The sequence below is a fragment of the Chiloscyllium punctatum genome, chromosome 6 (genome assembly GCF_047496795.1).
Source record: "Chiloscyllium punctatum isolate Juve2018m chromosome 6, sChiPun1.3, whole genome shotgun sequence".
Lineage (NCBI taxonomy): Eukaryota > Metazoa > Chordata > Chondrichthyes > Orectolobiformes > Hemiscylliidae > Chiloscyllium > Chiloscyllium punctatum.
In genome coordinates, this window is record NC_092744.1 from 15,418,514 (window position 1) to 15,443,548 (window position 25,035).

Here is a 25,035-nt window from a genome sequence, read left to right on the forward strand (position 1 = left end):
TTTTGCATCTTGAGACTTGTAAATGATCAACATGTATCATTTACTTATGTTAATGAATCCTACTATGGGTAGGAAGGCTTTTAAAACGTTGCAAGTTGTATACAACTAAAATTCACATCAATAGATAGTGTCACTATGTCTGTCATCTGTTGTTCAGCATTGAACATGAATTTACAGAAATAACTTTCAAGCAAATTTACAAGTCCAGAACTGACAGCTTTGCATGTATTGTTTCATGGGAGTTGGTCTTGCTATGGTTTAGAAGGTAATTTTTTTTTATAAATGATGATATTTCATCCTGTTGCTAAACCACATCCAAAAATACGTCTGAGGTTTTCTTTGGTTGTACTCAGTATTGACCAGGATATGGAAAGATATTTACCCACACCCCGTTCTGCAATATCTATTGCTTCCTGCCACAAGAACCCATCGTGCAACTGGTCAGGCTTCCTATAATACACCAAAGTTTAAAGTATCTCTTTGAGGAGTGTAAGTTTCCTGTGTTCCCAAGCTGCAGGTTCACAGTAGAACACTGACAGAAGTACTCGCCATGTACTTTTCAATTATTTAGCATCAAACGGGCAAAAATGGCACAAATTTCATCAAGGTGTTGTGAAGTTAAGGTCAACTTTCGTCATTACCATGATACCATTCATCTTAATTCATTTTTCCATGTCACGGCAAAGAGGTACCTTTTTAAAGGGTTAATGACTGCTAAAAGGATTAGGATATTTCAGATAGTGTTTGGGTTGACTGCCTCCCTATTGCGCCTTCAGTGGGATTGATGCAATTGGATTAGATTCCCTACAGTATGGAAACAGGGCCTTTGGCCCAACACTGACCCTCCGAAGACCCAGACCCATTCCACTACTCTATATTTACCCCTGACTAATGCACCTAACACCGTGGTTAGGTGCATTAGTCACACTGTGATTGTCTGTCACAGAAAGAGGTTGAGGCCAAAACATTGAATGTCTTCAAGGAGATAGCTGTAGTTCTTTGGGTTAAAGGAATCTAAGGGTATGAGCAGAAATTGGGAGCAGGTACTGAGTTGAATGATCGACCATGATCATATTGAAATGTAGAGCAGGCTCAAAGGACCGAATGGCCTCCTTGTGCTGCTGTTTTCTATCTTTCTATATTACTCTGTGGTATGGGACCTTTCATGATGCCACCTGGTAGTTTGGTTTCGGGTACCAACTTTCCACAGTATATCGTCTGCCCCTAATTCTGCCTTCAGTTCTTCGTGCCACAAGATTGATAGTCACATGTGAGATTACCACTGAGTCACTTTGCTATCACTAACTCTGTCTACAGTAGCGGTATGGTTAAGCATCTGTCAATGCCCAGAATCGCAGAAGATACTGAAAGGTTCATAGGACAATGGTTCAGAAGGCAGAGACCAATAAGGTGTGTGACTTCACTTGACGAAGGAGCAGTGCTTAGAAAGCTTGTGATTTCACATAAACCTGTCAGACTGTAACCTGGTGTCATATGACTTCACATTCAGTATAATCAATGCTTAATCATGATTTGAGCATAAACAATTATAAATGGCCACTTTCAGTATTATGGGCCTTTATAATTGACCCCTAATCAGTATGTCCTGTATAAATTAGGGAAAAATCGAAAGAACTGCAGATGCTGTAAATCAGAAACAAAAACAGAAGTTGCTGGAAAAGGCAGCGTCTGTGGAGAGAAATCAGATGTAAAGTTTTGGGTCCAGTGACCCTTCCTCAGAAGTGGTGGTAACTCAGAAAATGTCAGTTTATATCCAGAAGCTACGGTGGGGGGAGGGGGTAAGGAGTAAAATCGATGGGGATAGAGCCCAAAGAGAGAGAAGAACAGTTAGCAAACATAGGAGTGGACAATGATCTGGATGGAAGGGTGAATGGCTATTAGTGGAAACTGATAGCGGTGAGCAATACAATGTGGTAACATATTGTTTGCCATTATACACTGGGAGAAAAGTTAGGACAGAGTTGAAAAATGTGGTGCTGGAAAAACAGGCAGCATCCAAGCAGCAGGAGAATCGACGTTTCGGGCATAAGCCCTTCTTCAGGAACACGCTGCCTATTGTTAGCCACGAATAGTCATTCCCCCCGCCCACCTGATCTTATGCACATAAACCGACATTTTCCTAGCTACCGTCGCTCTGAGGGAGGGTCACTGAACCTGAACCGTTAACTCTGATTACTGTTTACCGATGCTGCCAGGCCTGCTGAGCTTTACCAGCGGTGTCTGTTTTTGTTTCTGTTCAAATTAGGCCCTTGGTTATAGTCAGATAAAATCAGGGAACTGCAAGATAGAGTTTGTAGCTGGAAGTGAGTCTCTTGAAAGTTGTACCTGTAAAGTTGTTTAAGGTTGAAAATTTATTCCTGAGTTTGATTCATGATTATATTCAAACGAAACTCAAAAACAAGTTCAGTGTAGATGCTTACCCATTCAAACGGAGACCTTGGAGTGCAGGAGTCATAGCTCCTTGAAAGTGGAATCGCAGGTAGATAGGATAGTGAAGAAGGCGTTTGGTATGCTTTCCTTTATTGGTCAGAGTATTGAGTACAGGAGTTGGGAGGTCATGTTGCAGCTGTACAGGACATTGGTAAGGCCACTGTTGGAATATTGCGTGCAATTCTGGTCTCCTTCCTATCGGAAAGATGTTGTGAAACTTGAAAGGGTTCAGAAAAGATTTACAAGGATATTGCCAGGGTTGGAGGATCTGAGCTACAGGGAGAGGCTGAACAGGCTGGGGCTGTTTTCCCTGGAGCATTGGAGGCTGAGAGGTGACCTTTATAGAAGTTTACAAAATTATGAGGGGCATGGATAGGGTAAATAGGCAAAGTCTTTTCCCTGGGGTCGGGGAGTCCAGAACTAGAGGGCATAGGTTTAGGGTGAGAGGGGAAAGATATAAAAGAGACCTACGGGGCAACTTTTTCACACAGAGGGTGGTACGTGTATGGAATGAGCTGCCAGAGGAAGTGGAGGAGGCTGGTACAATTGCACCATTTAAGAGGCATTTGGATGGGTATATGAATAGGAAGAGTTTGGTGGAATATGGGCCGGGTGCTGGAAGGTGGGACTAGATTAGGTTGGGATATCTGGTCGGCATGGACGGGTTGGACTGAAGGGTCTGTTTCCATGCTGTACATCTCTATGACTCTATAAATGCGCAAATTAGTTACATAGGCCCTTCGGCCCTCAATGTTGTGCCAACTTATGAAAACAATCTGAAGCCCCACTAATCTACACTATTCCATTATCATCCATATGTTTATCCAATGACCATTTAAATGCCCTTAAAGTTGGCGAGTCTACTACTGTTGCAGGCAGGGCATTCCATGCTCTTACTACTCTGAGGAAAGAACCTACCTCTGACATCTGTCCTATGTCTATCACCCCTCAATTTAAAGGTATGTCTCCTCGTGCCATCACTATCTGAGGAAAAATCTCTCACTGTCCACCCTATCTAATCTTCTGATCATGTTGTATACTTCTATTACCTGTGATCAGCTGTGAATCACTCCATTTTTTTTTAGCATTTTCTTATATATAATTTTGAAATGAATGAACATATACCTCTTGCTTATAATTGCTAAGACCACAATTCATTTTTCTAGTTGTCCAAACCGTCAATAAGAATAGAATATGGTTCTTTGTTTTAGGCTCAAGTTATCTTTTAATCTGTTGTTTGAGATGGCTCAGACATGACCTCATTTTGAAAGAGGAATAGGTTGTTGCTCCTAAATTGACCCCCTCTGAATTTTTAAATTGTTTTCTGTTAATAGGGAAGTTAAATAATTGCACAATACTTTCAGTCTTTTGCATCAGTTAGAGTTGGAATCGTGTCAGAAAATGTTCTCCAATAGACATCACTGAGTACCAACTTTAGTAACAAATACCTTTGGATATTTCTGATCAACCTGTTCTGATGGGCTCTAGATAGGTGGAATTTGAACCAAGTCTTCTGGTCCAGGGGAAGAAACGCTACCATTGCACAAGGGGAGAGAGGAACAATTTAAGAGGGACCTAAGGGGTAACTTCTTCACAGAGAGGATGGTGCGTGTTTGGAATGAGCTGCCAGAGGAAGTGGTGGAAGCTGGTACAATTACAGCATTTAAAAGGCATCTAGATGGGAATATGAATAGGACCAGTTTTGTGGGCTATGGGCCAAATGCTGGCAAATGGAATGAATTGGATTGAAGGGTCTGTTTCCATGCTGTACAACTCTGGTTCCAAGAGCCCTCACAATGCCTTGGATAATACAGGCAAATGTACTTCACGTGCACATACTTGACTATCTAGCACTCAGTGACCAAAGAACTAATATGCACACTTTTTAAAAAGTAAACCTCTGCCTTTCATCTTACTGTTTTATCAATAAGCACAGAAATATATTCTCCTCCACACTGGGGAGACAGGATGCAAACTTGCAGAACGTTTCAAAGAACATCTCTGGGACACCCACACCAACCAACCCCACTGTCGAACACTTCAACTCCCCCTCTCACTCCGCCAAGGACATGCAAGTCCTGGGCCTTCTCCATCCCCAAACCCTAACTACCTGAAGTCTGGTGGAAGAATGCCTCATCTTCCACCTTGGGACCCTTCAACCACGTGGGATCAATGTGGATTTCACCAGTTTCCCCATGCGCTCCCCCCCCAGATCCAACCTTCCAACTCATCGCTGCCCTCTTGAACTGTCTGACCTGTCCATCCTTCCCATCTATCCACTCCAACCTCCTGCCCGACCTATCACCTTCAACCACATCTTCATCTACCTATCACATTCAAAGCTACCTTAACCCCACGACACCACTCCCCCTCCCATTTATCTCTCCAGCCCCCTTAGCGACCCCCCCAACACACACACAAAACACACACTCTCCTGATGAAGAGCTTATGCTCGAAACGTCGATTCTCCTGCTCCTCACATGCTGCCCTAACCTGTTGTGCTTTTCCAGCACCATACTCTTAACTCATGCACATATGGTGAGATCACCACCACCTGCAGCTTCCACTATAAACCCCACACCATCCTGTCGTGATATTATAATCACTGTACCTTCACTGTGACTGGGTCAAAATCTTGGAACACCCTTCCTAAAGCACTGTGATGCTACCTACACCTCAAGGATTTGAAGCGGGTGAAGAAAGCAGCTCACTACCATTTTCACAAGGGCTATTAATGCTTATCTAGCAAGCGATGCTCACAAGGAATCCGAGATGTACAGCACGGAAACAGACCCTTCAGTCCAACTCCTCCATGCCGACCAGATTTCCCAAATTAATCTAGTCCCATTTGCCAGCATTTGGCTCATATCCCTCTAAACCTTTCCTATTCATAAACCCATCCAGATGCCTTTTAAATGTTGCAGCAGCCCCCACCACTTCCTCTGGCAGCTCATTCCATAAATGCACCACCCTCTGTGTGAAAAAGTTACCCTTAGGCCCCTTTTATATCTTTCCCCTCTCACCCTAAACCTATACCCTCTAGTCTTGAACTGCCCCACCCCAGGGAAAAGACCTTGCCTACTTGCCCAGTCCATGATCACATGAGTGACTGAAAAAAAATGTGAATGTGCACCGAAGTCACGTTGCACAATAACTGTGCCCACTATCCTTCCTTGTTTGCTAATCAGAACTGCAATGAAGCATACATACTCCCAATTACCCAAATCTGGGTCTGACATGTCAATCATACTGTTGTGAAGCATACCAACATTGGCTGACTTCACAGTGTAAGTCTTCAGATGAGCTTTGACAGAGTAGATATGGGAAAAATGTATTCATTTGTGGATAAGTCCTGAACTTGATGATTATAAAGATCACGTGTGTACGATGCTACAATTTGGAATCATTCAAATTTAGCAGAATGAGAGGTGATGTCGTTTTAAACATACCGAATTCTTAAGGAGCTTGACAGGGTAAATACTGAGTGGATGTTTCCTGTCATGGGAGAGTCCAGGACCATTGGGCATAGTCTCAGCATAAAGGGGTATCAATTTAAGGTTGAGATGAGAAGGACTTTCTTCTCTGAATTTTGAGAGTCTTTAGAACCCCTTGCCACAGTGAGCTGTGGGGGCTGAGTCCCTGTGTCTATTTAGGATCAGTCAGGGAATCAAAGTTTGCAGGGAAAATACGGTGAAGTGGACTTGAGGAATGTTGGGATCAGCCATGAGTCTATTGTGTGGAGGTGCCAGTGTTGGACTGGGATGGACAAAGTTATAGTCCAGCAGGTTTATTTGAAACATGTTGTGTCGTTTTTAATTATGATTCCGTTGAACAGTAGAACAGACTCAAGGGCCAAACGGCCTACTCCTGTTCTTGCTGTTTCTGGTTTTAAGGCAGAATTCACTACCACAAGAAGTATCTGAGTGCATGGGTACATTTAAGGATTAAGCGGGTCGGGGGAGAAAATATTAAAGGTTATGGGGATCTGGCCAGATGAAGGGGCTTGGAGGCGGCTGCTCATGCGGAATGTTAATAAAACAATGTAAATCCGTTGGGCCAAATGGCCTGTTTCGTTGCTGAAAATTCAAAGCAAAAATGGGGAAGATACCTTCAGTGGAAAAACGCACTTCTGCATTCTTCTCCTGTGTGGCCTGACAGATTCCAAAACAGGTCAAAAAATAATGTTTGTTATTATTTTCTTTGTGATCATTTTGCCTTTTCAGAGCTAAAAGCAGAACATTTCATGCTTATCTGCAATGACTTTTGTTCTTCATTTTTCATTATTGTGGGATGTGGGCATCGCTGGCTGGGCCTGCATTTATTGCCCATCTCTCGTTACCCTTGAGAAGGTGGGGGTGAGCTGCCTTCTTGAACTGCTGCAGTCCACCTGCTGTGGGTTGACCCACAATACCATGAGGGAAGGACTTACAGGAATTTGACCCAGTGACAGTGAAGGAATGGTAATATATTTTCAAGTCCAGATGGTGAGTGGCTTGAAGGGGAACTTGAAGTTGGTGGAGTTTTCATGTATCTGCTGCCCTTATCCTTCTAGATGGAAGTGGCTGTCGGTTTGGAAGTTGCTGTCTGAGGATCTTTAGTGAATTTCTGCAGTTCACCTTGCAGATAGTATGTGCTGCTGCTACTGAACATTGGTGGTAGAAGGAGTGGTTGCTTTTGGATGTAATGCCAATCAAGTGAGCTGTTTTGTCCTGTAACATGTCAAGCTGCTTGTGTTGTTAGATCTGAAACCATCCAGGCAAGTGGGGAGTAATCCATCACTCTCCTGTCTTATGCCTTGTAGATGGCGGACAGGAGGTACTTACTCACTGCAGTATTCTTAGCCACTGACCTGCTTTTGTAGACCCGGTGCTTATGTGGTGAGTCCAGTTGGCTGGTCAATGGTAACCCCCAGGATGTAAATAGTCGGGGATTCAGTAATGGTAACACCATTAAATGTCTAGGGGCGGTGGCTAGATTGTCTGTTATTGCTGATGGTCATAGACTAGGATTTGTGTGGTGTGATAACCTGCTCAGGAACACCCAGGGTTCTGTCAGGGCCAGGCAGCTCCTCACCTCATTACAGCCTTGGTTCAAATATGGACAAAAGAGCTGAATTCCAGTGATGAGGTGAGACCAATATCCAGTGTCTCCAACCATCTCTTGACACCATGTCTAGTTACTTGCTACTTGTCAGCCTGAAAATCCTCCAGATCTTGCTGCGTTTGAACATGGACTGCTACAGTATCTGGGGACTCGCGAATGATGCTGAACATTTTACAAGCATTGGCAAGCAACCCCACTTCTGACTTTATGATAGAGGAAATGACATTGATGAAGCAGTGGAAGATGTTTGGGCCCTGGACACTACCCTGAGGAACTCTTGCAGTGATTCCTGAAGCTGAGATGATTAACCTCCAACGACCATAACCATCTTCCTATGTGTCAGGTATGACTCCAACCAGTGAAGCGTTTCCCCCTGATACCCACTGATTTTAGTTTTGCTAGGGCTCCTTGATGCCACACTCTGTCAAATGCAGCCTTGATGTCAAGGGCTGTCACTTTCAACTCACCTCTGGATTTTCAACTCTGTTGTGCATGTCAGAACCAAGGCTGTAATGAGGTCAGGAGCTGAGTGGCCCTGGTGGAACGCAAACTGGGAGTCACTGAGCAGGTTATTGCTGAACAGGTGCTGCTTGATTGTACGATTGATGACCCCTTCCATTACTTGACTGATGATTGAGAGTAGACTGATGGAACAGTAAGTGGCCATGTTGGATATGTCGTGCTTTTTATGTACAGGATGTACTGGGGCAATTTTCCACATTGTCAGGTAGATTCAAGTTTTGTAACTGTACTGGAAAAGCTTGGCTTAGGGAGCGGCAAGTCCTGGAGCACAAGTCTTCGGTACTATTCCCAGAATGTTATCAGGGGCCATAGCCATTTCAATGTCTACAGCTGTTTCTTGATATCACGAGGACTGAATCAATTTAGCTGAAGACTGGTATGACTCAATGCTGGGGGCCACTGGAGGACGGCAAGATGGATCATCCACTCAGCACCTCTGGCTGAAGATTGCTGTGAATACTTCAGCTTTATCATTTGCACTGATGTGCTGGGCTCTGCCATCATTGGGGATGGAGGTTTCTCTAGTGAGTTGTTGAATTGTCCACGATCATTCTCGACTGGATGTGGCAGGACTGCAGAGCTTAGATCTGATCTGTTGGATGTGGGATCACTTAGCTCTGTCTATCACTTGCTGCTTGTGTTATTTGGCATACTTTTGTCCTGTTTGGTAGCTTCATATGGATTTTCCTGAATATCTAGGACTAGGGTCTTGGCGTAGGTCTCAATGCTAATTAAAAGGACCTGAATCGGCTACGTTAGCACTTTTGATTTTGGAGTGCAGGTGAAACTGAGGGGTTTCTTGCTGTCAGTTATTCATCTGTTACTTGACTGAATGTTATGCTGGTACAGCTGTACATTTGGTTAACAGGGCATTTTGCAGGGACTTGTAATCATTTTGTTCACTACCCAGAGTGGATTGGGATTACTTGATGGGAAGCACTCTCACCATTTTTTTTTAAAATGTCAAAACTGTGTTGCACCATGAAGTTTAAAAACTGACAGCAGCATTTCAGGGAGTATCGATGCGAGAAAGTGAGGACTGCAGATGCTGGAGATCAGAGCTGAAAATGTGTCGCTGGAAAAGCGCAGCAGGTCAGGCAGCATCCGAGGGAATTCCTGATGAAGGGCTCTTGCTCCTCGGATGCTGCCTGACCTGCTGTGAATACCCAATTGTCAGCAAAAAATTGGCAAACCTTTTCAGCCTCAATAGTGCAGCGAGAGTAAATCTTCAAGAAACGATCAATGTATGTTCTTGAAATTCAACGGCCAGTAATTTTTTTAAGTTTTAAAGATTTAAAAAAAAACATTACGTTCATATGTTTTCTGTTGCTCCTCTTGGAATAGTATCAAAGAATAATGCAACACAGAACAAGACCATTCGCTTCACAGTTTGATTTGATTGATTATTGTCTCATTTACCGCGGTACAGTGAAAAGTTTTGTTTTGCGTTCAGTACAGGCTGATCATAGCATTAGGCTCATTGAACAGACATGAGAGTGTGGCGCTGGAAAGGCACAGCAGGTCAAGGCAGCATCCGAGGAGCAAGAGCCCTTCATCAGGAATTCCCTCGGATGCTGCCCGACCTGCCGTGCTTTTCCAGCACCCCACTCTCGACTCTGATCTCCCACATCTGCAGTCCTCATTGAACAAAGCGACGGATCTAGTGTTACGGCTGCAGAGAAGGTGCACAACGAACGAGGTCAGTATTAAATTTGAGAGGTCCTTTCAGAAGTTTTAAAAACAATGGGGAAGAAGCTGCTCTTGAATCTGCTGGTATGTGTGTTTAAACTTGTGTATCTTCTGCCCAACGGAAGAGGTTTGGAAGAGAGTATAACCGGGGTGGGAAGGGTCTCCCACTGAGGCCTTCCTGAGGCAGCGAGACATATAGATGGAGTCAATGGATGGAAGGCAAAAAGAGTGGTGCTAGGAAAGAACAGCCGGTCAGGCTGCAGCCAAGGAGCAGGAATGTTCCTGATGAAGAACTTATGCTCAGAACATCGACTCTCCTGCTCCTCGGATGCTGCCTGACCGGCTGTGCTTTTCTAGCGCCACACGTTTTGACTTTGATCTCCAGCATCTGCAGTCTCACTTTCTCTCAATGGATGGAAGTTTGGCTTAGTTCCAATGCTAGCTGTCACATAGAACAATCCAATTAATCTCCTGCCTTTTCCTCATAACCTTGCACTTTATTTCCTCTCTCACTGGAGGAGAAGCTTTGGCATATGACTGCCTTCCAGACCACTATCTCTGTAACTATAGAATAAGTGTTGCAAGTGTAGCCTGCTGTGCGGGCTTCTGAGATGTTTCTTTTTCTTCCTCTTCGAAGCATCTTAACTACAGCCCTCTGTCTTTCTGTGAAGTGCTGCGGAAATTGGGGATGTGACATCTAGGGCAGCACGAGCCAAGCATACCTCAGCTCTAGACTTGATGGTGTTGTCTTTCGTCCTGAAACACAAAAACAAGGTCTCAAATGGAGGATTGGGCCTCTGTATGTAAACTGTGTTTGTTGTCCTGGGTACCACAGTGCATAGAAAATTGAGAGATATGGTCGTTCTGCTAATCAACCCAATTATTGTTGCATGACAGTCATGTATTGTTCTTTACCGGGGTTTGGGCAGCTTGACAATGCCAGTTTCTGTCGCCCATTCCCAAATTGCCCTGGAACTGAGCAGCTTGCTATGTTTCAGAAGGCTGTTCAGAGTCAATTACATTGTTGTGGGTCTGGATTCACGTGTCGACTAGACCGAGTAAGGATGGCAGATTTCCTTTTCTGAAGGAGCTCAGTGAGCCATATGGCAATCAATGATTGGGTCATGGTCTTCATTACTGAGGCTAATTCCAATTCCAGATTCTTTTTGTGGGATTTAAACTCCACCAGTTCCCTTGGCAGCATTGGATGCTGTGTCCCCAGAGCATTAGTCTAGGCCTCTGTATTACACATACAGTGGCAATAACACGATGCCACCATCTCCCTGTTAACAATCATTTTGCAGGAGCATCACTCCAGAAATAGTTTGTTATGAGAGACTGACTTCAATATTAAACATTGACTGTCATAATTATGGAGTCTAATTTCTTTTCGTTCATTGATTATCCTGTTTAATATAGATGGATTACTGACATTTGCACACAAGGGAGATTCCATGCGAATATGCTAAGCAATGGAATTTTAATGCCAACGTATCGGTTACCATAACAGACCTTGTATGGATTTAGTTAACATGCCTTACTCACTAACCACAGGATGAGACTTCAAGTCACGAGTGCAATCAACGAATCATCCTGCTGTATGGAGTGGGGAAGCAGAGGGACGAAGCCAGGCACCAGCTGAAAAAGATTATCAAGGATATCCTGAAAATACTGAACAAAAAAAGTACTGCAGAGACCAGTGAGTCACGTTTCATTAGCATTAGCTGCATGCACAGTTTCACACTGAATGTTAATTTTGTTTTAAAAACTCCTCTTGATAAAGAGTTGCCGCATCTAATAAGCTTGTGTAACTAATGTGTTGTTTTTAATCCATCCTCCTGCCTGTGCAGCTGGTGATGAAAGTCAAAAATCGAAGAGGACCAAACAGGAAGCCCCTCTAACCCTAGAGACAATTTTTGCCAAACTTCAGCAGCTCTCCTATTTCGACCAACACCAGGTGACATCTCAGGTGCGAAAGTGCTGTTTTCTGGTCTCGCTTCTGTCTGCCATTAACAGGAGGATGTTTGAAAGGGCAGAGCTCTCTATCGAAAGGAATAGTTCAGTGAATGGATTCACTCAAGGGTTAAGCGAGGGAGAAAGTAATAGCAGGTTATGGTGATATGGCAAAATGGAGAGGGCTGGAAGAAGGTTGCACATTTGGAACATCATAAGAACAACATGGGTCAGTTGGGCTGAATGGTCTGTTGCTGTGCTGAAAACTTAAACTGATACAGACACCATCAGTGGAAGTAAGTTAACAACTAAGGCTTTCTCTTGGCTTTGTTTCCACATTGGTTTTGATCCCTTAATTAGCATTCTCTGGTCAGTCTCAAAATATCTGCATTCTGGAACTTTCTCCCGTTCAACAACACTCGATAGTTTGAACGGCCTACTTTTGCTGATACATCTTATGACCTTGTGACTTGTGTTTGGTACAACTGGAAAATGGGTCTAAATTTTCTTGACAAGAACCCAGAACGAATTAGGGCACAATCTGGCCATGATTTTCTGTTGAGGGACTGCTGCAATGAGACATCTGCATCCAGATGAGTTTTAGAAACACAAGCACATGTTGACGGGTTCAGAGTTACCAGGCCAGCATCTCAACAACCTTCTGCCAAGTTGAGGACTCCCATTGAGTGACGGATTTGGGATTCCTGACTCATTGTTGAAAGCCTTAAGCATGACTTCCACACCTTCAGGTATAAAATAATGTGGCTTGTGTATCAACATAGGAACTAGAAGCAGGAGTAGGCCATTCAGCCCCTCGAGCCTGCAACACCATTCAATACGATCGTGGCTGATCTCATCTTGGCTTCAACTCTACCCTCCTGCCCGCTCTCCATAATCCTTCTCTCCTTTGCTAATTAAAACTCTGTTTGTCTCCTCCTCTAACTTATTCAGTGTGCTGACATCCACCATACTCTGGGGTAATGAAATCCACAGATTTATGACACTTTGAAAGAAGTCATTCCCCTTTGTCTCTGTTTTAATTTTGTCACCCCCTTACTCTAAAGGTATGACCTGTCATTCTAGTTTGCCCCATGTGGGGAAAACATCTGCTTTACGTCTCCTTGTCAGTCTTCTTTCGCACGTTATATTAGATCTTTGCTCATTCGTCTTGACTCTCGTGGGGATAGATCTAAAGTGCTCAATCTCCTCCCCTAAGACAAGCCATTTATCTCTAGAATGAATCAGGTGGACCCTCTGTGAACTCCGTCCAATGAAATTACATCCTTCTGCAGATACGGGGACCAATACTGTATGCAATACTCCAGATATTGCCTCACCAATGCCTTGTCTAATTGCATTGGCAGTTCCCTCAGCTTGCATCGTCTACACTTATTGTAGATGATTAGAGAGGGAGTAAGGCTATTGGGCTGCTCTTTCAGAAAGAATGGGCTGAATGGCCTCTTTCCTTGCCTTCGGGCAGCAGAGTTGTTCAGCGGTTTACACTGCTGCCTGACGGCGCCAGGGACCCGGGTACGATTCTAACCTCGGGTGACTGTCTGTGTGGAGTTTGCACATTCTCCCTGTGTCTGCGTGGGTTTCCTCTGGGTGTTCCAGTTTCCTCCCACAGTCCAAAGATGTGACCTATATGGACTTCAGTAAGGCGTTCGACAAGGATCCCCGTGGGAGACTCGTTAGCAGGGTTAGGTCTCATGGAATACAGGGAGAACTAGCCATTTGGATACAGAACTGACTCAAAGATAGCAGACAGAGGGTGGTGGTAGAGGGTTGTTTTTCAGACTGGAGGCCTGTAACTAGTGGAGTGCCACAAGGATTGATCCACTACTTTTCTTCATTTATATAAAATTTTGGATGTGAGCGTAAGAGGTATAGTTAGTAAGTTTGCAGATGACACCAAAATTGGAGGTGCAGTGGACAGCGAAGAAGGTTACCTCAGATTATAGAAGCAAAGAGGTTCTTTTGCAGCTGTACAGGGCCCTTGTGAGACTGCACCTGGAATATTGTATGCAGTTTTGGTCTCCAAATTTGAGGAAAGACATTCTGGCTATTGAGGGAGTGCAGCGTAGATTCACGAGGTCAATTCCCAGTATGGCGGGACTATCTTACGTTGAAAGAGTATATACCTTTCAAGGATACGTTGTAGGCGACTGACTGTGTGGAGTTTGCACATTCTCCCCGTGTCTGTGTGGGTTTCCTCCGGGTGCTCCGGTTTCCTCCCACACTCCAAAGATGTGCAGGTCAGGTGAATTGGCCATGCTAAATTGCCCGTAGTGTTAGGTAAGGGGTAAAGGTAGGGGTATGGGTGGGTTGCGCTTCGGCGGGGCGGTGTGGACTTGTTGGGCCGAAGGGCTTGTTTCCACACTGTAAGTAAGCTAATCTAAAAAAAAGTAATCTAATCATGTAAGTAATCTAATCTAAACCCCTGAGTTTAGAAGGCTGAGAGGGGATCTGATTGAGACGTATAAGATTATTAAAGGATTGGACACTGTGGAGGCAGGAAGTATGTTTCCGCTGATGGGTGAGACCCGAACCAGAGGACACTGTTTAAAAATAAGGGGTTGGCCATTTAGAACAGAGTTGAGGAGAAACTTCTTCACCCAGAGAGTGGTGAGTGTGTAGAATGCTCTGCCCCAGAAGGCTGTGGAGGCCAAGTCTCTGGATACTTTCAAGAAAGAGTTGGATAGAGCTCTTAAGGATAGTGGAATCAAGGGTTATGGGGATAAGGCAGGAACAGGATACTGATTGAGGATTATCAGCCATGATCATAATGAATGGTGGTGCTGGCTCAAAGGGCAGAATGGCCTACCCCTGCACCTATTGTCTATTGTCTATTACAACGGGATCTTGATCAGATGGACCAATGGGCTGAGAAATGGCAGATGAAGTTTAATTCAGGTAAATGTGAGGTGCTGTATTTTGGGAAAGCAAATCTTAGCAGGATTTAATGGTAAGGTCCTAGGGAGTGTTGCTGAACATAGAGACCTTGGAGTCGCAGGTAGTGAAGAAGGCGTTTGGTATACTTTCCTTTATTGGTCAGAATATTGAGTACAGGAGTTAGGAGGTCATGTTGCGGCTGTACAGGACATTGGTTAGGCCATGGTTAGAATATTGCGTGCAATTCTGGTCTCCTTCCTATTGGAAAGATGTTGTGAAACTTGAAAAGGTTCAGAAAAGATTTACAAAGATTTTGCCAGGGTTGGAGGATTTGAGCTACAGGGAGAGGTTGAACAGGCTGGGGCTGTTTTCCCTGGAGCGTCGGAGGCTGAGGGGTGACCTCATAGAGGTTTATAAAATCATGGATAGGGTAAATAGACAATGTCTTTTCGCTGGGGTGGGTCAGTCCAGAACTACTGGGCATAGGTTTAGGTTGAGATGTAAAAGAGACCTAAGGGGCAATGTTTTCACACAGAGGGTGGTGTGTATATGAAATGAGCTGCCAGATGAAGTGGTGGAGGCTAGTGCAATTGCAACGTTTAAGAGGCATCTGGATGGGTATATGAATAAGAAGGGTTTGAAGGGATATGGGCCAGTTGCTGGCAGGTGGACTAGTTTGGGTTGGGATATCTGGTCGGCATGGACAGGTTGGACCGAAGGGTCTGTGTCCATGCTCTACATCTCTATGACTCTATCTATAGGTGAGATGAATTGGCCACGCTAAATTGCCCATAGTGTTCAGGGTTGTGTAGGTTAGGGGTAGATGTAAAGTACTGTGGAATGCGTTTGGGCCGGATACTCTTAGAGGATCGGTGTGGACTTGTTGGGCCGAAGGGCCTGTTTCCACGCTGAAGGCATTCAATGAAGTAAAGTTTCGCAATTTTTATTTGGCTGTTTTCTTCAGACTCAGTCATCCCTGGTTAGCAGGCTGGCTGTTTTGGAATGATTCAATAAGCTGTTCACATCTTGTTAAAGTGTGGTTAAATGTTGCTAACCATTTCCCTTAGCAGCTTAGTGCCTCTCTTCTTGATGCCTGAGGTGTAACTGTGTGAAGTTTGTTTCAGATTTCTGACTGCAGTGATTGTGAACTGTGAGATGGCCTAATTCAGTAGCTTCTACCACCAGGTTAATGATACAGGCAAAGTGTTAGTTTCCACTGAAATATATCATTATTCCATTTCAGATTGTGCTGTGTGATATTAAAATCAATCTCTTCCCACTTTATAACTCCATTAGGGATCCTAGATTCCCCCTTCAAACTCCAGGGCACAAAACAATGTGAAGGATTTAGGTTCCGGTGCCTATATTAAGATCGGTACTTCAATTTCAAATTGCTATTTATGTGCAGCAGTCCCACACAAAAATCATAAAGTCTGGATTAGGATCATGAGTAGGCCATTCAGTTCCTGGAGCTTGCTTTGTCTTTATAGATCATGGCTGATCATCTACTTTAGATTAGATACCTTACAGTATGGAAACAGGCCCTTCGGCCCAATAAGTCCACACCGACCCTCTGAAGAGCAACTCACCCAGACCTATTCCCCCACCTTATATTTACCCCGGACTAACGTACTTAACAATATGGGCAATTTAGCATGGCTAATTCACCTGGCCTGCACATCTTTGGATTGTGGGAGGAATCCTACTCAGACACGGGGAGAATGTGCAAACTCTGGACAGACAGTCCCCCAAGACAGGAATCGAACACAGGTCCCTGGTGCTGTGAGGCAGCAGTGCTAACCACTGAGCCACCGTGCTGCCCACTTGCATGCCATATTCCAGCTTTATCCCCATAATTCCTTTCTGTCAGTAGTAACTAGAAATCCATCGAGCCCTGCCTTGAACTTATTTGATGACTGAGCTTCCACAGCTCTCTGGGGTAGACCATTCCCAAGATTCACCACTCCTCTGTGGTTTCTTCTCACATCAGTCGAAAATGGCTTACGCTTTATTCTGAGACACAGGCAGGGGAATCCTTTCTGCATCTATTCTGTCTATCCCTTTTAAGAATTTTGCATAAGTTTGTATGAGATTGCCTCTCGCTGTTCTAAACTTCAGAGAATACAAATCCAAACTCTTCAATTTCTTCTTGTGTGTCAGTCCCACAATCCCAGGATTCCATCTCTGTCTCTCTCTGATAAGTACATCCTTCTTTAGGCAAGGGGACTAGAACTACACAGTATTTCAGGTGTGGTTTTGCCAGTGTTCCAAAGATTTGAAACAAGACTTCTTCTCTCCTGGAAATAGAAAAAAAAAAGTAGTGCGGATGATAGAAATTTGAAACAAATGCAAAGAACTCTTTAAAAAAAACCTCAGTAAATCTGAAGAAGAGTCATGCTGGACGCAAAACGTTAACTTGTTTCTCTCTCCACAGATGCTGACACACCTGCTGAGTTTCTCCAGCATTCAAATGCCATTAAACTTGGATGGTTGTAAACATTTCTGTCAGTATTTGTGGACAATCTTGGAATCTAAATAGAACTTTTGAAAGAAAACTACGAGCCCTTGTTAACTGTTCATTTTGTTTTAACTGACATGGAGAAACTACTTTCGTGGGAGAACATTTGCACATAGATACGTTTTCTGCAGCCACACAGGAAATTAATTAGTGCCAATGACTGTAGTTGCTGATGGGGACGGGATAATGTTTGTGTGCACATCTGCCTCTTTACATGAAACCATTTCAAAGGACTGTGTTGAATCCCAGTGTATCTATATCGTGATTTCTGACACAAGAGGCATATGAAAAGTTAACAGTCTTCCCCAGAGTTGTCTTGTGAGAATAATAGATGTTTCTTTATATAGCTTCGATTTCTTGTCATTCAGGAGATATTACTTACATCAAAGCTTTGAGATTGTGTACATATGGATATGTACAATTATTTAAACAGCAAAACCTCCTACTCTGGCAGGAGAAATCTTTCAATATGTTTGTACAAGATGATGGGAAATGAAACACATTTATTTAATAGTGATTTTAACCAAATTATTTTTACGTATGTGGCTATTAAAATTAAATAAATCATCTGGCTCCAATTAAAACTGGGTTGTTTGACCTTTTTGAAGTCTTCAACTCATTGCCACTGCCGTCTGTCCTCAATTCAATTTTGCTAAAACCTTTTAATGTCGTGTTCCAATGACTGCATTACAGTGCAAAAGTTCTTGTCTACCCTCCTGGTGGAGCCAGAGGTCTCGTCTGTATAAACAGCCTGGAAAAATTTCGAACGCAACTAATTTCCTATAACTGGAAATGCTATTTTACACTTATTGGGAGGAGAGGAAAAACCCATTAATTTTAAATCTCTTTCCAGATTTCCAGTAATGTCCTGGAACAAATCACTAGCTTTGCCTCAGGAACTTCATACCATCTGCCTTTGGCTCACCACATTCAGCTCATTTTTGATATGATGGAGTGCGCCCTTAATATCAATGGCCTGATTGACTTTGCAATCCAGGTGAGATTATAATAACAGGTATGTAATGTATTCAAGAACATTTATGAATAAACCACAGATGGGGAAGAAAGTTATGAGACCCCTGAACATTACTCTGATGGTTAAGGATGTCATCCAGTTTTCCAGACTGTGAACAGCTGTGATTGAACACACCCTTGACCCCTTGTCAGTCCTCACATAATTACTTATGCAACAGATTTCCTTCTCTTTTATCTCTGTAGAGGAGAGCAGGGATTTGGAAAGGCTGGCCATGAATGCAGCTGTGAGAAATGAATTTACTTAAAAGCAGTGTTGATTTGGTATGCATAATGCAAATGATTTACTCTGAAGAGCTAAAGATGTAGGCTGTTGTTGCTGCCGTTCAGTCCGTGAAACCTGATTAAATAGTTTGCTTGACCCTGACCAAAATGGAAACAAAATATCTAAAATTTCTGGATGAGTTGCGAAATTGTGACTCCCTCTGCCTTTGTGGGTGGATATTAAGGCACTCACACCATTGATCCGTAGAAGAGTAGGGCGATCTTGGCAAATATACGTTCTCTCAGCCACCATTAGTAAGAGTGTTATGACGTTGCCATTTGAGAGAGCTTGCTGTGCATTAATTGGTTGCTACTTTCTCCATATTGCAACTGTAGTACTCTTTACAATTAACTTAATTATCTGTAAAGAAATTTAGGATGCACTGGGGTTGTGGAAGGTGCTATATAAGTACAAGTTCTTTACTTTATGGGACAGGTCTTATTCAAACAACTAAAAATGAATTGCATTCCATTATAAATGAATAAACATATTTTTCCAATTAAACCAGGAAGGAAGACGTTTTCTGAGCAGGTTCGTCACAGAAAAGAATGTTGAATTATCGGAGCTTTTCATTTCGAGTTTATCCAGTTATAGAGTCATAGAAATGTATAACACGGAAACAGACCCTTCAGTCCAACGCATCCATGCTGACTAGATATCCTGTGTAAATCTAGTCCCATTTGCCAGCACTTGGCCTATATCCCTCTGAACCCTTCTTATTCATACACATATCCAGATGCCTTTTAAATGTTGTAATTGTACCAGCCTTCACCACTTCCTCTGGCAGCTCATTCCATACACGCACCAACCTCTGTGTGAGAAAGTTGTCTTTTATAGCTTGCCTCTCTCACCTTAAACGTATTCCCTCTCGTTCTGGACTCCCCAACCATAGAGTACCTGTTTACCCAATCCATGCCACTCATGATTTTATAAACCTCTATAAGGTCACCCCTCAGTTTCCGATGGTCCAGGGAAAAACGACCCCGCCTGTTCAGCCTCTTCCTGGAGCTCAAACCCTCCAACCCTGGCAACATCCTTGCAAATCTTTCTGAACCCTTTCTAGTTTCACAACATATCTATTTAAGACTTGCATTGTCTTAAGTTCATGTTGTAACAGGCCTGTTTTATAAATTTATACTTTACCCCACATTTTTGTGTCAGCCATTTTGCTTTATATAAAGGGTCAATGAGGGAAACTCTGACCAGATACTAGAGGCAATAGAAGTTCCATTTTCATTATGTATTTCCTTTGACTTTTGTTCATCATTTTGGAGCAGAATTACATCTCTCTCCGTCATTTTCTGTTCTGTTTACTTATTCCCCTTTCCTCTCCTGAAGGAAATGTCTGGCTGTGTCCTAATTCCACAACATCACGTGACCATTGCAAATACAGAAATCTGGATGGTCAGTGCCAATGTTAGAGATGGCACAGGGTAAACAGATAAATGACCCCTAACTTTTTTGGGCTCTTGGATGTGAAGTCTTTCCAGCAACAGTTTCCAAAAAGTGAAAACAGCAGGAGTCCAGGGCGATTCTGTCTCACATCCTTCCCTGGCAGTGCTAAGCCGATTACCACAACTGCTGAAGGTCAAATTGACCGGTTCAGTGCCGACTGGCTATCGAACCTGTCACCTTGCAGCATGTGTGAATTAGTGGCAGAATGAACTATCTCGGGAATATAGTCAAAATTGAAAGGTCATTTGGTCAGTTGTTATTTGATGCTCTGTTACATCCAGTGTGGCGAAGTGTTGGCACAGAATGAGGCCATTCTGCACCCCCCCCCAAGCCAGTGGCTGCTGAAGATAGTGCTATCCAATTAGTCTCACTCTTGAACCAGAAAAACCCAAGGAATGCTGGAAATCAGAAACACAAGCACAAATTTCTGGAAACCCTAACCAGGTCTGGCCGCATCTGTGGAGTGAAAGCAGAATTAACTCCTTGTTCAGAACTGAGGGTCACTGGACCCGAAACATTAATTCTGTTTTCTCTCCTCTGAGTTTTTCCAAGAACTTCTGTTTTAGTCTCACTCCCAGTGTATTTTCGTTTCCTTTTTGCAGCCATACACTAGGCCTGTTGAAACAGTTTTTCACTATCCTTTAATGCAGTACATTAAACAGTGGCTTAGTGGTTAGCATTGCTGCCTCACAGCACTAGGGTCCCAGGTTCGATTCCAGACTCGAGCGACTGTCTGTGTGGAGTTTGCACATTCTCCCTGTGTCTGCATTGGGATTTCCTCCGGGTGCTCCGGTTTCCTCCCGCAGTCCAAAGATGTGCAGATCAGGTGGATTGGCTGTGCTAAATTGCCCATAGTGTTAGATACATTAGTGAGAGGGCAATGGGTCTTGGTGGGTGACACTTCTGAGGGTTGATGTGGAATGGTTGGGCCGAAAGGCCTGTTTCCACACTGTAGAGACTGTAATCATCCTAGATTATCCACATGCAGAAAAATATGACCCTTGACTCCTGCTACCCTTTATTTCCACTGTTAAAACCTACAATGATTTGAACCTCTCTGCTAAATCTCCCTTTGCCCTTCTCTGCCCTAAGGCGAAAAGTGCCATGTATGATCACGTGAAACAGGAGCAGAATTAGGCTATTCGCCTCCTTTGTGTTCACTCTGTCATCAATACTCCAGAGGTCACATGACACTGGGTTATAGTCTAACAGGTTTATTTGAACTCACAAGCTTTCAGAGAGCTGCTTCTTTGTGAGGTGAAGGAGCTTCACCCAATGAAGGAGCAGCGCTTGGAAAGCTTGTGATTTCAAAGAAACCTGTTGGTCTATAACCTGGTGTCGTATGACTTCTGGCTTTGTCCACCCCAGTGCAACACTAGCACCTCCACAACATTCAATAAAAACAAGGCTGACCTGTTTGAGTTACAGATTCCCACTGATTCCCGATATCCTTTGATTTTTTTCCCCATCTCACAAGAATCTATCTTCGCCTTAAGCATATTCAATAACTCTGCCTCCACCATATTCTACGATAAAGAGTTTCAAAATTGCACAGGGCTCTGAGAAAAACGATTCTCTGCATCTCTGTCCTAAAAGAGAGATCCCTCATTCTTAAACAGTTCTGAGTAATCCACAAGGGAAACAACCTCTTCATATCCCCTTAATAAGACCATTCTGCATTTTATATACAGTCAGTTCTGATATAACGCAAAAGTTCTGCTCTCATGTGATCTTGTGTAATAACAAAATCGTGCAATAGCCACACCATTAAAACTAATAGAGCCAGAATTGCATTATAGCCAATACAGGTAAGGAAAGTTCACAATCTACAAAGAACGGTCAAAACTCTTCAATCACGTTGAAGCTAATTCACATTGAAGAAACATGCATTGTAACAGAACTGACGGTGCTTCAATCATGTCACCCCTCCCCCCTCTAACCTCCAGCTGAAACAAATGTAGTGTGACCTGCCCATCCTTGTAAAACAACCCACCCATTCTAGATATTAATCTCATAAACAGTCACTAAACTGCATTGTGTTCTTCCTTAAATAAGGAGAGCAAACCTCTACATTGTATTCAAGATGGTCTCACCAACATCCTGTGTAATTGAAGCATAAAATCCCTTACTTTTATGTTCAAGCTTTCTCATAATAAAGGATTTAATTTAATTACTTGATGCACTTGTGTACTAACTTTTGTGACACATACACTCGAACACCGAGATCCCTCTGCACCTTAGACTTCTGCAGTTGTTCTCTATTTAAATAATATCCGGCTTTCTGATTCCTTCTACAAAAGTGAACAACTTCATGTTTTCTCACATTATACTGCATCTGCTACATTTTTGGCTGCTCAATCTACCTACATCTGTTAACAACCTCCTTATTGCCATTTTCACAACATGCTTTGCCTCCGCTTGTCTCAGTAATTAATAAAAATTGTTAAAAGCTATGACCTTTTGGGCCTGGTGGAACTCCACTCATTACATCCTGGCAATCAGAAAAGACCCCTTTGAGCATTAGCCTTGTTTTCTCTTAGCTGGTCAATCTTCTCCCCATACTAATATGTTTCCATCTACACCATGAGCTCCTATATGGTGCCCTTTGTCAAAAGCCTAATGGAATTCCAAGTGCAGTACCTCTCAAGGCTCCCCATTATCCATGGTCTGTGGTAGTAGGTTGGATTCCTTACAGTGTGGAAACAGGCCCTTCGGCCCAATAAGTCCACACCGACCCTCCGAAGAGTAACCCACCCAGACCCATTTCCTTCTGACTAATGCACCTAACACTATGGGCAATTTAGCAAGGCCAATTCACTTGACCCGCACATCTTTGGACTGGGAGAATGTGCAAACTCCACACAGATAGTCGTCCAAGGCTGGAATTGAACCCGGGTCTCTGGTGCTGTGATAATAATATCACTTCTAATAAATTGACTAAAAATGGTTTCCCTTTTACAAAACCTTGCTGACTTTTTCAATAATTTTTAAATCTTGTAAGTGCTCAGAAACTATCTTCTCCCTTGTTGATCATAGGGAAAGGCGTTGGAATCAATGTCGAGCTAATGTCGTGTAGCCTCCTTCCCCTGAGTAAAGGAGTTCCATTTGATTTTTTCAGGATCTGGAGAATTTAGGAAAATTAACAACAATGCTTCCATTATCTCAGTAGCCACAGTTTTTAAGACCCTATTTCACTCTTCCGATAACTAAAGTGCCTCATTCCCGGGACAAAACTAGAAATTGCTGGAAAAGCTCAGCAGATCTGGCAGCATCTGTGGAGAGAAATCAGAGTTGACATTTTGGGTTGAGTGACCCTTCCTCAGGCCATGCCTCATTCACGGTACCATTCCAGCAAACTGCCTTTGTAAGTCCTTTCCCAGCTGTCGTAATCCTTCCTAAAGAGACATGCCCAGATTTGGGCATAGTACTGTACTCCAGCTTGAATCTTATTTCACTTACGATTGTTTAACATGTACTAATGATATAATTTATGCTCTGACCTTGTGTATTTTGTTCAATGTCTCAGTTACTGAACGAACTGAGTGTAGTGGAGGCGGAGTTGTTGCTGAAATCCTCGAGTCTGGCTGGGAGCTACACCACAGGACTGTGCCTGTGCATCGTGGCGGTGCTACGACGCTATCATTCTTGCCTCGTGCTCAACCCCGACCAGACGGCACAAGTGTTTGAAGGGTGAGGAGTGGTGTTTGAGCCTTTGCAGACTCGTGGTAAAGTTGGTTGCAGTGGTCAAGGTGAAGCTTAGTTTGTTATAACCAGGTTTGTGCAGTTCGGGTCAGGCCATCACTCAGCATAGTTAACAGCGGAGCTCAGTGATCAGATTTGAAATGGTTCTAAGCATCGAATTGACCATTTACCTTCTATAACCTCTGCTGGTAAACAGTCATTGTTCGTCATTTAAGCCCTTGTTGGACCTTTGTCTTCTTACTGACTGCTGGTTTTTTTCAATCTTTCTGCTGTAAATATTCAACCATGTAATTACTTCCTTGTTTACTGTCAACGTTCTGTCTGTTTGGTTGGTTTTCATTCCAGCCACACCCAGATTATCAGATTAGATTGATCCTGAATCATTGCATCCTGGGTGCATTGCCCTTTTTGTCGCCTTTTGCACAGTCAACCAGTCTCTGAGAAAGTGAGGACTGCAGATGCTGGAGATCAGAGTCGAAAAGTGTGGAGTTGGAAAAGCATAGCATCCTCGGATGCTGCCTGACCAGCTGTGCTTTTCCAACTCCACACTTTTCGACAGTCAACCAATCTGTCTTACTCCAATATCCCTCCTTCCTCATGCCCACCTGAGCCAAGGAAGCCAAATCATCGCCAGTGACTTGGTGGTTATACCATAAGCACAATTGCTGGTCCACTTTGCTCTCGAATGTTATGCTCCTGACATCAGTTTCACTTCCCTGTTCTCACTCTGAGTTCCACAATTGGTGTTGTACTGTTTGCATTCCAGTTCAAAATGAATTGCTAATTAGCTCGCATTTCCTGCAGCTAAATATTTGAGCGATCAGTTTGGCTCTTATTCAAAGCTCCATACCTTAAACCCAGACTGGCTCCTCACTCAAACAGTCTCTTACATGTTGAGATCTACTCCCTCCTCTTGGAACTTGATGTTCTTTGTGCCACCTTCCATTCCATAGGATCCCTTGACTCATGTGGAGCTGTTCCAGTGTCTTATTTACTAATACTGGCTGATCTGTCCTCCCTGTCACTGAGTCCCCAATTCCCAACGTATCATTTTCAAAATGCTCATCCTGATTTATAAATCCTCCCCACCTTCCTTATCCCTTCACAATTGACTCCCATCCTACAGAGTAGTTAGCACACTCCACCCCTCCGTCTCTTGGATTTTATGTGTCTTCCCTTCCTCACTATCATGGCAGTGTCTTCAATCCTCAGATCACACCCCTGTGCTCTAGAATTACCTTCCTTAAACCTCCTCTGCCCTAAAGCCTTGTTGCTTTTGTCATATAAGGCAAATGTTGATAACAAGGTGACGTATAACACTGCCGTCAGCAGCCACATGATCTCAAGATTCTGAAGAGAGGATGGAACAGCTTGTGTCAGAGAGTTTCAGATGGGTGGATAATGGGGGAAGTGTTTGTTGGAACTCCAGAGAGTCAGCCGATAGTCACCCTTT

At 43.4% G+C, this 25,035-nt stretch overlaps 1 protein-coding gene across 4 annotated transcripts in view; it reads left to right on the forward strand.

Moving 5' to 3' along the window:
* LOC140478741 (mediator of RNA polymerase II transcription subunit 12-like protein) overlaps window positions 1-25,035 on the forward strand; it is a 609,926-nt gene that overhangs the window by 433,243 nt on the left and 151,648 nt on the right. For all 4 annotated transcript variants that reach the window (XM_072572053.1, XM_072572054.1, XM_072572055.1 and 1 more), the window contains exons 17-20: window positions 11,320-11,464; window positions 11,616-11,734; window positions 17,982-18,125; window positions 23,407-23,570. In XM_072572053.1, the coding sequence (XP_072428154.1) occupies window positions 11,320-11,464; window positions 11,616-11,734; window positions 17,982-18,125; window positions 23,407-23,570 (572 nt within the window). The remainder of the gene's footprint in view (window positions 1-11,319; window positions 11,465-11,615; window positions 11,735-17,981; window positions 18,126-23,406; window positions 23,571-25,035) is intronic.